This window comes from Capricornis sumatraensis, chromosome 8, assembly GCF_032405125.1.
Source record: "Capricornis sumatraensis isolate serow.1 chromosome 8, serow.2, whole genome shotgun sequence".
In the NCBI taxonomy this organism is placed as follows: domain Eukaryota; kingdom Metazoa; phylum Chordata; class Mammalia; order Artiodactyla; family Bovidae; genus Capricornis; species Capricornis sumatraensis.
In genome coordinates, this window is record NC_091076.1 from 6,352,652 (window position 1) to 6,365,797 (window position 13,146).

Genomic DNA, 13,146 nt, shown 5'->3' on the forward strand with positions numbered 1-13,146 from the left:
TCAGCGCGTGAGTCCTCAACAAACGTTAGTCGTGGTTCTCATATGATCCCATCTGCAGACTTGCATGCCCAAAGGTGACGGTGCTTGTGTCTGTGTAGTTTTTAGTTGTTTTAAAATTAGGTTCTTGGGATTTCCCTGATGGTCCTAGGACTTCATGGTCCCAATGTTGGAGGCCTGGTTCTATCCCTGGTCAGGGAACTGGATCCCAGATGCCACAACTAACAGTTCGAACACCGCAGCTAAAGAACTGGAGTCCAGCACGGTCCAATAAATTAATTAAAGCAAATCCTTAAAAAATAATAAATAAAGTTAGGTTCTCTTTAAACAAGGATTTTGTCAGGATTTTCTGGCTTTCCCAAAAAGCTTTTACGAGAAGGAAAGCAACACAAGACACTTCATTTTGAAACATAAAGAGACCCCGGGCCCCTCAAGGGCTTTGCCTCTGACCCGACTTGGCCTCCTGCCTCAGGTTCACTGAGAAAGGGAACTTGGAAGTGCTGCTCTTCACCATCCAGAGCAAGCTGCGGGCCAACAACCAGAAGGTCTACACGCCCCGTGAGGGCCGGCTCATCTCCGACATCAACAAGGTCCACAGCCTCCCTTCTGTGTCCCGGGCGACCCACCCTCAGCCCTGTCCCTGCCTGAACCCTCAGCCCGGCTGCCCCACCACCACCCCATGGCAGGTGGAACTACCATGACCTCTGCCGGGTCCCGCACGTCCTCCCCTCCGCCTCCGTCTGTCTCTCTATGCAAATTCGATCCCAGTCCCTTATCCTGCTCTGCATGTCCCCAGCTCTCTGGCCCTACTTTTATTTCTTTTTTTCTTTTTTTTCCTGACCCCGCAGTCCCACCACCACAGTCAAGTCCAGCGATTTCCACTCGTCCCCAACGCCCTCCCGTCTCTGTCCCCAGCAGACGTGTTTCTCACGTGGCTCCGTGGCACAGCCGCCACCCGGCCGGTTCCTCACACTTCCCTGCACAGGCATCTGATTGCATTCCACAGACCCACTAGACCGAGCTGCCCTGGACCCACCCTTCGCCCCCCCTCAACCCCCCTCAGCCCCGTGAGCCCTCCCCTCTCTCGCTTCCTGAGCCCTGGCCCCTCAGCGCTAACTGGGTCTCCACCTCACAGGCCTGGGAGCGGCTCGAGAAAGCCGAGCACGAGCGCGAGCTGGCCCTGCGCACAGAGCTCATCCGCCAGGAGAAGCTGGAGCAGCTGGCCGCCCGCTTCGACCGCAAGGCCGCCATGCGGGAGACCTGGCTCAGCGAGAACCAGCGCCTGGTGTCTCAGGTAGGACGCAGGGGCTCCTGGCCCGCCCAGGCAGGTCTGGAGACATAGGGAGTGAGAGAAACAGAGGATAAATAGCCCTGCCACGTGGGGAGCTAATGAAACAAGAACTCCATGGCTCAGATGAGCAGACCAAGAACCCGGGAACTGGAGGCTTGAACTGGAATAGGGCTGATGAGCCAGGATGGGGTGGGACAGACGGGACGCCTAGAACCACCCCCTGGAGCTGGCGTCTTGCAGTTTGCTCTGGGGGGGGCAGGGGGTGAGCAGAGCGGTGGCCCCCAGCCCTCAGACCTCCCTCCCTGCCCCCACCCCAGGACAACTTCGGCCTGGAGCTGGCCGCTGTGGAGGCAGCAGTGCGGAAGCACGAAGCCATCGAGACGGATATCGTGGCCTACAGCGGCCGGGTGCAGGCGGTGGACGCCGTGGCCGCAGAGCTGGCCGCCGAGCACTACCATGACATCAAGCGCATCGCGGCGCGGCAGCACAACGTGGCGCGGCTCTGGGACTTCCTGCGGCAGATGGTGGCCGCCCGGCGGGAGAGGCTTCTCCTCAACCTGGAGCTGCAGAAGGTGTTCCAGGACCTGCTCTACCTCATGGACTGGATGGAAGAGATGAAGGTACCCGCGGATGCTGCAGTCGGGCCGAGACGGTCAGGACTGTGCTGGGGGGTGGCGATGAGCAGGTTCCCTCAGCTGCTCAGCCAGGTCTTTGCAGAGTGTGCACCAGTCTGGGGCCCTGTCCTCTGTTTAGATAAGCAGACTGCTCCCTGTCCTCATGGGGCTCACGTTCCGGGGGGAGGAGACTGATGATAAAACCCTTGGCCCGTCCGTAAACAACATAGCAGCTGGGCGTGAAACCTATGAGGAAACAGCAACAGGCCATGTGATGGAGTGGTCCAGGAAGGCCTCCCTGAAAAATGCCTTTTAAGCTGAGAGCAGAGTGTCCCAAGGAGCCAGCACAGGGAGCTCTGAGGAAAGAATGTTCCAGGCCAAAGGAACAGAAAGGCCCTGGGCTTGCTCATGCGTGGCATGTTCCAATGAGAAAGGAGGCCCTCAGGGACTGTAAGAACAGGGGCCGGGGGCGGGGGGTACAGGGGATGAGGTCAGAGAGGAAGTAGCCAGCTCACTTCAGGCTCACAGGCCTGGTCAAGGAGTTTGGATGTTACTCAGAGTAACATGGAACACTGAAGGTGCTTAGAAGGTTTTGAAAAGGAGGAGAGACGTGATTCTGCATTTTCACATTTTTTAAATTGTCACTTTTGCTGCTATTTGAAGAAGGGCTGTGGGCAGCCAGAGTGGGAGCTGAGAGACCAGTCTGAGGCTGTTGCAGTGATCCAGGCGAGAGATGGGGACATGGATAGGCCTGGAGAGACAATGACGATCTCGCTGGGGGGCTGGGGATGGAGCCATGACCATAGGAGGGCGGGGATAATTCTGGGGCCGAGAAAATGAGTCAGCGCAGAGATTCCTGGAGCAGGATTTAGTAAGAAAGTCGTTCCACAGGAGGGGAGTTGAGTGCAGAGGCCAGGGTGCCAGGACAGAGCTCAGGGGGTCCCTATGTGTGTGAGTGAGGGCTGACGGACGGAAGCAGGCATGCTCACGTGGGTGCGATCAAGTGGAGCTGCCCAGAGAGTCGGGTTGTGCGGTTGATCCTTGGAAGACAGGATGAGGTGAGCACGTGTGTGTGTGTGTGCGCGCGCGTGTGTGGCGGGGCAAGAGCCTCGGCTCAGAGGGAACCGTGCAGCTCTCAGACGGGCATCAACATGCCCGGCATGCCCCACAGGGGCGGCTGCAGTCCCAGGACCTGGGCAAACACCTGACAGGAGTGGAGGACCTGCTGCAGCTGCATGAGCTGGTAGAAGCCGACATTGCCGTGCAGGCCGAGAGGGTGCGGGCGGTCAGCGCCTCTGCACTGCGCTTCTGCGACCCCGGGAAAGGTGACAACGGGGGGAGGGACTGGGAAAGAGAGGGGCTGGGAAGGAGGACAGTAAGAGCCAAGGCAGCAAGATGGGAAGAACCTGGGGACAGGAAAGGTGATGGGTGGTTTGTGGGTGGCAGAGTGAGAAGTGTGGGGTGGTGGGGTTGGAACTGGGGGGTACACACAGGAGGCAGAGGGCTGGGCCACAGCTCTTGGCCCTCTGGTGTGACCTTTGCAGAGTACAAACCCTGTGACCCCCAGCTGGTGTCGGAGCGGGTGGCCACCCTGGAGAAGAGCTATGAGTCGCTGTGCGAACTGGCAGCGGCTCGCAGGGCCCGGCTGGAGGAGTCCCGGCGGCTCTGGCGCTTCCTCTGGGAGGTGGGCGAGGCCGAGGCCTGGGTGCGGGAACAGCAGCACCTCCTGGCCTCGGCGGAAACCGGCCGGGACCTGACCGGCGTCCTCCGCCTGCTCAACAAGCACACCGCCCTGCGGGGCGAGATGAGCGGCCGCCTGGGGCCCCTGAAGCTCACCCTGGAGCAGGGCCAGCAGTTAGTGGCCGAGGGCCACCCTGGGGCCGGCCAGGCGGCCGCCCGCACCGCCGAGCTCCAAGCCCAGTGGGAGCGGCTGGAAGCCCTGGCGGAGGAGCGGGCCCAGCGGCTCGCCCAGGCCGCCAGCCTCTACCAGTTTCAGGCGGACGCCAACGACATGGAGGCCTGGCTGGTGGACGCGCTGCGCCTGGTGTCCAGCCCTGAGCTGGGGCATGACGAGTTCTCCACACAGGCCCTGGCCCGGCAGCACCGGGCCCTGGAGGAAGAGATCCGGGGCCACCGGCCCATGCTGGACGCGCTGAGGGAGCAGGCGGCAGCCCTGCCGCCCGCGCTGAGCCGCGCGCCTGAGGTGCAGGGCCGCGTGCCCACCCTGCAGCGGCACTATGAGGAGCTGCGGGCCCGGGCGGGCGAGCGTGCCCGCGCCCTGGAGGCCGCCCTGGCGCTCTACACCATGCTCAGCGAGGCCGGGGCCTGCGGGCTCTGGGTGGAGGAGAAGGAGCAGTGGCTCAATGGGCTCGCCCTGCCCGAGCGCCTGGAGGACCTGGAGGTCGTGCAGCAGAGGTAGGTGCCCTGCCCCCTGCCCCCTGCCCCCTGCCCCTCCACCCCGCCTCCAGACTGGCCTTGTGAGCTGGGGGCCAGCGTGTGGGGTGACGTCCCGCCATAACCTGCCTGCTCCTGCTACCCCACTTTGAGTCTTAGCAGGCGTCTGTTTTCGGTTTTAATGAAAAATGTTAAACATACTCAGAAATAGAAACCTTATTCCACAGACTCAGCCAGATTCAATATCATCAGCATCATGCTCTGTTAGACTGATTTTCCTTTTCCAAAGCAAATCCCCAATGGGAACGTTTCACCTCTGCACTTTCCAGGGACGAAGAAGTTTGTGATATGAGTAAATTGTTTTATCACTTATGTGCAGACTTAAAATAGCTAAGGCTTTGAAGTTATAAGCCTTTTAGACAGAGACACGGATTCATCTCTCATAAAGTAGCTTTATTTACAGAATAAGAAATCTTAAAATTTAGAAAGCATGTTTTTCTCATAGAACCACCCACAATACCATTATCAGTTAAAACAAAATTAGGAATTCCTTGATGTCTTCTACTACTCAAACTGTAGTCAGATTTTCTGGTGGTGTTTAAAATATAATGAGTTTTTTTTCTTGTTGTTTTCAAGATATCCCTTGACAGGAGTCAGGAAAGTACCACCCCTGTGTCAATTCGAGCCTCTGCCTGTTTTTGTAAATAAAGCTTTATCGGAACATGGCCATACCCATTCATTTACATATCATCCCTGTGTCTGCCTTAGCATTGAAAACAGCCTGGCTGAATACATGTGAGAAAGATCAAATGGTTCACCAAATCTAAAATATTTACTTCCTGACCCAGGGATCAAAGCTGGGTCTCTAGTATCGCAGCAGATTCCTTACCATCTGAGCCACCAGGAAAGCCCCCAAATATTTACTATCTGACCCATTTGCAGAATCTGCTCTAGGAAAATATGAAATGTTTCTGGGGAAAGAAACACTTCACATGTTTATCACTTAAATTTTTTTTAGTTGTCAGTCCATCTTTTAACACATATTAGTAAGGTGGGACCCAGGTAGGCAGCTAGGGGGTAAATCCCAGGAGGAATAACGGAGCTTGTGCTGAAGGGTAAGGTCCGCTGCTAGGGATTAGTTTGACGTGTTGTCCGGCTGTTCCTGACCTTTAATTTTCACCACGTTTTTGAGCAGCTCTAGAGGTGACAGTTTTTCTAGTTGATTAGCAGGAGGGGGGGCTCCCACTCGCGCTAACGATCCACAGATGCTGTGAACTGTGTAGGGAGGAGATGCAGAGGCCCCTACAAATAAGTCTCATGTTGACAGAGAGGAGTTCTCTTGGGCACCTAATGGAGGTGGCCCAGTGCACCGCTGCCTCCTGCTGCTCACCTCCAGCTCTTCCACTCATCAGGTTTGAGACCCTGGAGCCCGAAATGAACGCACTTGCTGCGCGAATTACTGCCGTGAATGACATCGCAGAACAGTTGCTGAAGGCCAACCCACCAGGGAAGGACAGCATTGTCAACACCCAGAAGCAGCTCAACCACAGGTGGGGTGAGAAAGGATGCTGCTTACAGGATGGCAGCTGGAAGGGAGCTCGGTAGAGATGAGATAGAGGCTAAAGACGAGGAGAGAAAGCCATCTGGAATATGTCCAGGGGAAGGGGGCTGGTGATGAAAGAGATGGAAATGGGTTAAAAGTTGCCTGGGGCTTCCCTGGCGGCTCAGTGGTAAAGAATTCACCTGCCAATACAGGAGATGCGGGTTCGATCCCTGGGTCAGGAAGATCCCCTGGAGAAAGAAATGGCAACCCACTCCAGTATTCTTGCCTGGGAAGTCCCATGGGCTGGGGAGCCTGGCAGGCGACAGTCCATAGGGTCACAAAGAACCAGACATGACAGCGATTAGACAGCAACACCAAAAAAAGGTCATTTGAAGAGGCTGAGGCCTGGACTGGGGGCAGACAAGGAGTTGAGGGCAGACAGGTGGGGAGCAGCCTCTGCAAACAGCAGATGGTAGCATAAATCAAGGGAGAGAGAAGCAGGAAGAGGCTGTAGAATACACCTGGACAGGGCAGGGAAGCTGAGCAACTCCAGACACCCCCTCGGCCCTCAGGTGGCAGCAGTTTCGATCCCTGGCGGACGGCAAGAAGGCAGCCCTGACGTCAGCCCTGAGCATCCAGAACTACCACTTAGAGTGCACGGAGACACAAGCTTGGATGAGAGAAAAGACCAAGGTCATTGAGTCCACCCAGGGCCTGGGTAATGACCTGGCCGGTGTGCTGGCGCTACAGCGCAAGCTGGCTGGCACCGAGCGGGACCTGGAGGCTATCGCCGCCCGGGTGGGCGAACTGACCCGAGAGGCAAATGCCCTGGCTGCTGGCCACCCCGCCCAAGCCCCTGCCATCAACGCCCGGCTTGGAGAGGTGCAGGCCGGCTGGGAGGACCTCAGGGCCACCATGCGGCGGCGAGAGGAGTCGCTGGGTGAGGCGCGGCGGCTGCAGGACTTCCTGCGCAGCTTGGATGACTTCCAGGCCTGGCTCGGCCGCACGCAGACCTCTGTGGCCTCTGAAGAAGGACCAGCCACCCTACCTGAAGCCGAGGCCCTCCTGGCCCAACACGCAGCCCTGCGGGGAGAGGTGGAACGGGCCCGGAGCGAGTACAGCCGGCTGCGGGCCGTGGGTGAGGAGGTGACCCGGGACCAGGCTGATCCCCAGTGCCTCTTCCTGCGGCAGCGACTGGAAGCACTGGGAACTGGCTGGGAGGAGCTGGGCCGCATGTGGGAGAGCCGGCAAGGCCGCCTGGCCCAGGCCCACGGCTTCCAGGGCTTCCTGCGGGATGCTCGCCAGGCTGAAGGCGTACTCAGCAGTCAGGTAAGAGTCCGGAGGGCAACGTCCCAACCAGGAAGAAGTGGGAAATAGGGGTCAGGGGGATGTGAAGGAGTGATGTATGGGGAGAGAAATGGCAGCAGGTGGAATAGCTGAGCAAACAGGATGAGCACGGGGAACATGACCAAAAGGGTGAGGGACTTCCCTGGCAGTTCAGTGGTTAAGACTCTGCACTTTTGCTGCAAGGGGCACAGGTCTGATCCTTGGTCTGGAAAGTTCCACATACCATGAGGTGTGGCCCCCCTAAAAGAAAGGGAATGAAAAAAAAGAGAGAGATGTAAATGTAACTTGAACAAACTGACATAAGAAAAAATAGAAAACCTAGCTTGTCGTAACTGTTAAGGAAATGTAAACAGCAGCTATAAATAAGATGGGGCAGGATTTGGAGGATTAAAGGCACTCCAGCCCAGCTCCCTTTTAACCTTCTGAGACTTCCACATAATCAGCACCATCCCTCTGTCTCTGAGCCAGAGTCTCCTGCCCCACCCTGGGCAGCGTCCATGTCTCAGATGGCTGCCCTTCGGAGGTTCCTTCTGGGAAGCTGGGCAGTGAGCTCAGTGTCTCCCCTCCCACAGGAATATGTCTTGTCTCACACGGAGATGCCAGGGACCCTCCAGGCAGCCGATGCCACCATTAAAAAACTGGAAGACTTCATGAGCACCATGGATGCCAATGGTGAGCGGATCCGTGGTCTTCTGGAAGCCGGACGCCAGCTGGTATCGGAAGGCAACGTCCATGCCGAGAAGATCCAAGAGAAGGCAGACTCGGTGGAGAGGAGGTACAGTGAGGATGGTGGGCAGCTGGGGGCCCCTAAAGGGAACCAAGTGAAAACGGGATGAACACAGCACTCAGATCCACAGATGGGGGTCAGGAGCTGACCAAACCTAGAGAAGGAAGAACCAAGTGGTTGCAGAGCTTCTGGGTGGAGAAGTTCTGTCTCACCGACACTGGGGTGAAATGAAGCCCCCTAAGGTGGCTAGACACTGGACCTCAGGATCCCTGGGTTGTCACGTGGTTCTCCTGGAAGGTATTGTCCCCATAGGAGGAGGACCGAAAGCATCTAGGTTAGATAGAACAGGGGTTCCCAACCTCCAGGATCTAATGCCTGATAATCTGAGGTGCAGCAATGCAATAAAAATAGAAATAAAGTGCTCAGGAAATGTAACGTGTTTAAATCATCCCCAAACCATCCCCCGCCCCCACCCTGGTCCGTGGAAAAAAATTGTCTTTCACAAAAACAATCCCTGGTGCCAAAAAAGGTTGGGGACTGCTGAATTAGAGGGTCGTAACCCTTTCAGAGCAAGTTCAAGGGCTCCACAAAGGCCTGTCGTTACAGACACAAGAAGAATCAAGAAGCGGTGCAGCAGCTTTTGGGCCGTCTTCGGGACAACCGAGAGCAGCAGCACTTCCTACAAGACTGTCACGAGGTGGAGCTCCCTGCCCCCATGTCACCTCTGACACTCCCTGGCCACTCCTTGCCCACAGCACTCTTGCTCTCTGAGCCTAGAATCAGGCCCCTGCAGTGTGAGCTGAGCAAGTGAACCCTTGCCTGGCTTCTCCCCGTCCCCCAGCTCCCCAGCGCACCCTCGCCCCTTCCGGCCTCATGCTTCCCTCCCTCTGAAATGCTCTCTGCCCTCCTCCATCCCCGCTCGCCGCCCTGGCCAGCTGAAGCTCTGGATTGACGAGAAGATGCTGACAGCGCAGGACGTGTCCTACGACGAGGCCCGCAACCTGCACACGAAGTGGCAGAAGCACCAGGCGTTCATGGCCGAGCTGGCCGCCAACAAAGACTGGCTGGACAAGGTGGACAAGGTGAGTGAGGGGATGGCAGCAGCAAGAAGGGAGTGTCCAGGGCCTCCTCCCGTCAGCATCCCAGCCGCCGAGCAGGGGAGGGTCCCGGCTTCAGTATCGGGCTTAGAGATCATGGAGCCCTAGGAGCCAAACCTCCAAGGTCTGGAGGACAAATGTCTTAGGCCTATGGGCCAGTGACTCCAAAACTTTGAAAAAGGACAAATCAGCAGGGAGCCAGCCTGCAGCTTGGGCTTCCTAGGTGGCACTAGTAGTAAAGAATCCACCTGCCAATGCAAGAGACATGAGAGACACAGGTTCCATCCCTGGGTCAGGAAGATCCCCTGGAGGAGGGCACAGCAACCCACTCCAGTAGTCTTGCCTAGAGAATTCCATGGACAGTGGAGCCTGGTGGCCTGTGGTCCATAGGATCACAAAGAGTCAGACACTACGCAGCCTGCAGCTTTGAGTCAGCATGATATCTATTCATGGTCCAGAAGAGGATGATACTCTTCAACAGGGTCAGCAAACTTCTGTAAAAGGGGCAGGCGGTAAATATTTTAGTTTCTGCTGCAACTGCTTAACTCTGCCAGTGTCACAAAGCAGCCAAAGAGAATACATAGATGAATGAGCGCAGCTGAGTTCCAATAAAACTTTATTTATAAAGACAAGTGGTGGGCCAGATTTGGCTCTTGGGCCACAGTTTGTCAACTGTGCCTTAGAGTCTTGCTTCCCTGGCACTTGGTCTCCACACCCAGCTCTTCCTCAAGAGCTGAGCACAGGTAAAACTTAATTTCTATTCAGCGAGTATTCCTGGACAACATCCTGTGTGCTCAGCGCTCTGCTAGGTACTGCAAGGTACACAAAAAGACGCTTTCCTTCCCTCAAGGGCGTGACGGTTGGGAAGAGGAAGAGACCAGTGTGGATCTGGTTTCTTCATTTGTTTAGCAAATATTTACTTGGTGCTAGGCCTAGTGCAAGGCCTGGTGTTAGCCACTGAAGGGGAACAAAGGTGATTCCACTGCATGCTCCACCCTCAAGGAATGACGCTGGAGCCAGGATCTGAGATGTGTACATAAACTGCTAAATTCAACCTAAAGCAGAACATAAGGAATGTAATCAGAGAGAGCCCAATAAGCTAAGGAGAGAGATGTGGGAATCCCAGAAGCAGGAGCCTGCAGGGAAGTTCATGAAGGATGGGTAGAATTTGTACAGGCAGAGATGTTGGGGGAAAGATGTTTCTTGGTAGAGAAACTGGAAACCAGGGGTGTGGACATGGGGCGCCTGTATGGGGGCAAGGATGCAAGTCCTTCTGGCAGGAGCACAGGATGTATGAAGGGGCTATGGAGGTGAAAGTGGGCTGGGACATGAAAAACCCCGATCACCACATAAGGACTGCACAAGAGCATTGTGCTGAGGGTTAGTGAAGTTACCCCGCTGAGCTTGGCTCTGGCGCTCTTCATCCTGGCAGCATATGGAAAACAGCCTGAAGGCAGTGTCTCAGTTCTGTTTACCAAGTAACAAGGCTTCCAGCGCAAGCCACTTCCATGGGAGGTGATCCAGGGAAGCCAGTAAGGGGTGGGGAGACGAGGTGGAGAAGGGAAGGCGGTCAGCAAAGGGTTCGCTACCATGCCAGTGACCCCAGGGGGCACCTGGTGCTCAGTCCTCGTGGGACACCTGGGACATCATGTGGAACAGACATAGTTATCCCAGCCAAAGCATGCACGCCTGATATTCATCCACCAATTTCCTGTCACTGCTTGAGGGCTGCTTTGGGGGGCAGTAACTCCTTGGCACATCCAGGCCACCTGGCATGCACACCACACCATGCCGCCCTCACCTTTCCAGAAACCAAAGTCCCCAAGCAGAAAGGATGGGAGTGGGGAAACCAGGCGAGACTCGCTCGGTGAAGGGTGATGAGCTGAGAAACGTGGAATGATGGCCAGTGACACATGACCGTGTGCACTGTGCCACTGGGAACCACAAGCACCACGGGACACTGGAACTCACAATAAGGAGAGAGTGCAATGGCCTCTGAACCAAGACAAGGTCTGACCTTGAAGAAGGCAGGAGGGTTTACTCAGCAGCAAGGGTAGGGACGTTTAGGAAGCTTGGAGAACACCCAAGAACTTGGTGTGGTTGCCCTCACTTCAGGTCTCTGCTGTCCTTTGGATCTCTTTCTGCTATTGGCCCGTGAAGTTCAGTGGCATCTAATTCTGACACTGACCCCTTCCTTGTCGCACACCCAGGAAGGGCGGGAGCTGACTCTGGAAAAGCCAGAGCTGAAAGCTCTGGTGTGGGAGAAGCTGGAGGACCTGCACCGGCGCTGGGACGAGCTGGAGACCACCACCCAGGCCAAAGCCCGCAGCCTCTTTGATGCCAACCGAGCTGAGCTGTTTGCCCAGAGCTGCTCCGCCCTGGAGAGCTGGCTGGAGAGCCTGCAGGCCCAGCTGCACTCGGATGACTACGGCAAGGACCTCACCAGCGTCAACATCCTGCTCAAGAAGCAGCAGGTATGCCGTGGGCCTTTGGTGGGGCTGGTGAACGGCAAAAGAGGAGATGGGAGTCAGTAGCTCGTGAGGTTCACGAGGCCATTCCCAGGCCTCACAGACAACATCTTAACAGGCATCTCTCAAAGCAATTTCCATGGGTCACCAGTTTTGGAATCTCTAGGAATGTGTGTCAGTCAGAGTAAAGTTGGGAGACGGACAGCACATTCTAACTTGAACAAGGAAATTTTAGGGGAAAGAACTCTTAATTAATAAAAGGTGGTTACCTCCCAATGAGGTAAAAAGAACTCCAAAGCAAGGGTCAGAAAAAAACTTTTCTGTAAATGACCAAATGATATTGAGTTGGCCAAAAAGTTTGTCCTGCTTTCTCTAAGATGTTTTGGGAAAATCCAAACAAATCAAGTATTTTGAGTTTTAAGGGTCACACTCTGTTGGATGAGATGGTTAGATGGCATCACTGACTTAGTGGACATGAACTTAAGCAAACCCCGGAGATGGTGAAGGACAGGGAAGCCCGGCGTGCTGCAGTCCATGGGGTCGCAAAGAGTCAGACACGACTTAGTGATTGAACAACAACAGCAAAAGTCTGTGTCGTAACTGTTCAACTCTGTCCTTGTAGGGTAAAAGCAGCCACAGGTGATGTGTAAAAGAATAGTGTAGTGTGTGCCAATAAAACTTTATTTACAAAAACAGGCAGGGGACAGGGTTTGCTGATCCCTGCTCTGATGAATACAGGAATAGCAAATGTAGGGAAGAGCTGTGTCCCTAGGACTGGGGAGGGGGTCCCCAGGAAGGACTGAGATGCCCTCCCCCTACCCCAAGGCTGAGTTTCAGACCTTATTGGAGAAGGCACAGGCCAGCTGGATGGCGTAGAAATTTGCTGGGGTATCATAAACCAGAGAGGTCTGAAGCTGGCAGGCCAAACCTGGACGGCATGGCACTGGGATGCCAGCAAAACTTGCTGTGGGGTAAGAGCCATCGGGTCGCCTATACGTCATGCTATAGGAACTAGAAGAAAAACAGGCTGGAACCATAAATAGAACCCCATGCCTTGCCTTTTCTTAGTGGTGTCCCTCTAGCGCCCTCTATGGACAAGTCCTAGTACTGCACCAGCTGACCAAGGAAAAATCTTTACAGGGTCAGGTTCCAAGACTCAAAATGGGCAAAGGTGTACTTGAAACTGAGATGGATTGGAGAAGACCAAGAGACCATAAGTTGATTACTGGCACAGATATCACACCCCCTGGATTCTTAGATATATTGAAGTTTGAGATCCATTGATGTAGGCCAGGAAGAGATACTCTCCCTAGATTGAGCTGTATCGATAAGAATTCATGATTAGCTTGATATAGACTAGTGTCTCCGCTGACTTTGAAGGTGGAAGCACGGTGCTAACATCTGCTTCCTCTTCCGGTTGGCAGATGCTGGAAAGGGAGATGGCTGTGCGAGAGAAGGAGGTGGAGGCGATCCAGGCGCAGGCAAAAGCGCTGGCCCAGGAAGACCAGGGTGCAGGGGAGGTGGAGAGGACCTCGAGGGCAGTGGAGGAGAAGTTCAGGGCCCTGTGCCAGCCCATGGAGGAGCGCTGCCGGCGCCTGCAGGCCTCCCGCGAGCAGCACCAGTTCCACCGGGACGTGGAGGATGAGATCGTGAGTCTCCGGGACCTGG

At 55.6% G+C, this 13,146-nt stretch overlaps 1 protein-coding gene across 1 annotated transcript in view; it reads left to right on the forward strand.

The window, feature by feature from the left end:
- The window catches only part of SPTBN2 (spectrin beta, non-erythrocytic 2), a 32,499-nt gene that overhangs the window by 11,382 nt on the left and 7,971 nt on the right, over positions 1-13,146 (forward strand). The window contains exons 9-20 of the mRNA XM_068976429.1: positions 470-587; positions 1,133-1,291; positions 1,606-1,908; positions 3,074-3,227; positions 3,447-4,317; positions 5,709-5,846; positions 6,412-7,168; positions 7,759-7,961; positions 8,520-8,610; positions 8,849-8,995; positions 11,221-11,484; positions 12,903-13,127. Of these exons, the coding sequence (XP_068832530.1) occupies positions 470-587; positions 1,133-1,291; positions 1,606-1,908; positions 3,074-3,227; positions 3,447-4,317; positions 5,709-5,846; positions 6,412-7,168; positions 7,759-7,961; positions 8,520-8,610; positions 8,849-8,995; positions 11,221-11,484; positions 12,903-13,127 (3,430 nt within the window). The remainder of the gene's footprint in view (positions 1-469; positions 588-1,132; positions 1,292-1,605; positions 1,909-3,073; positions 3,228-3,446; positions 4,318-5,708; positions 5,847-6,411; positions 7,169-7,758; positions 7,962-8,519; positions 8,611-8,848; positions 8,996-11,220; positions 11,485-12,902; positions 13,128-13,146) is intronic.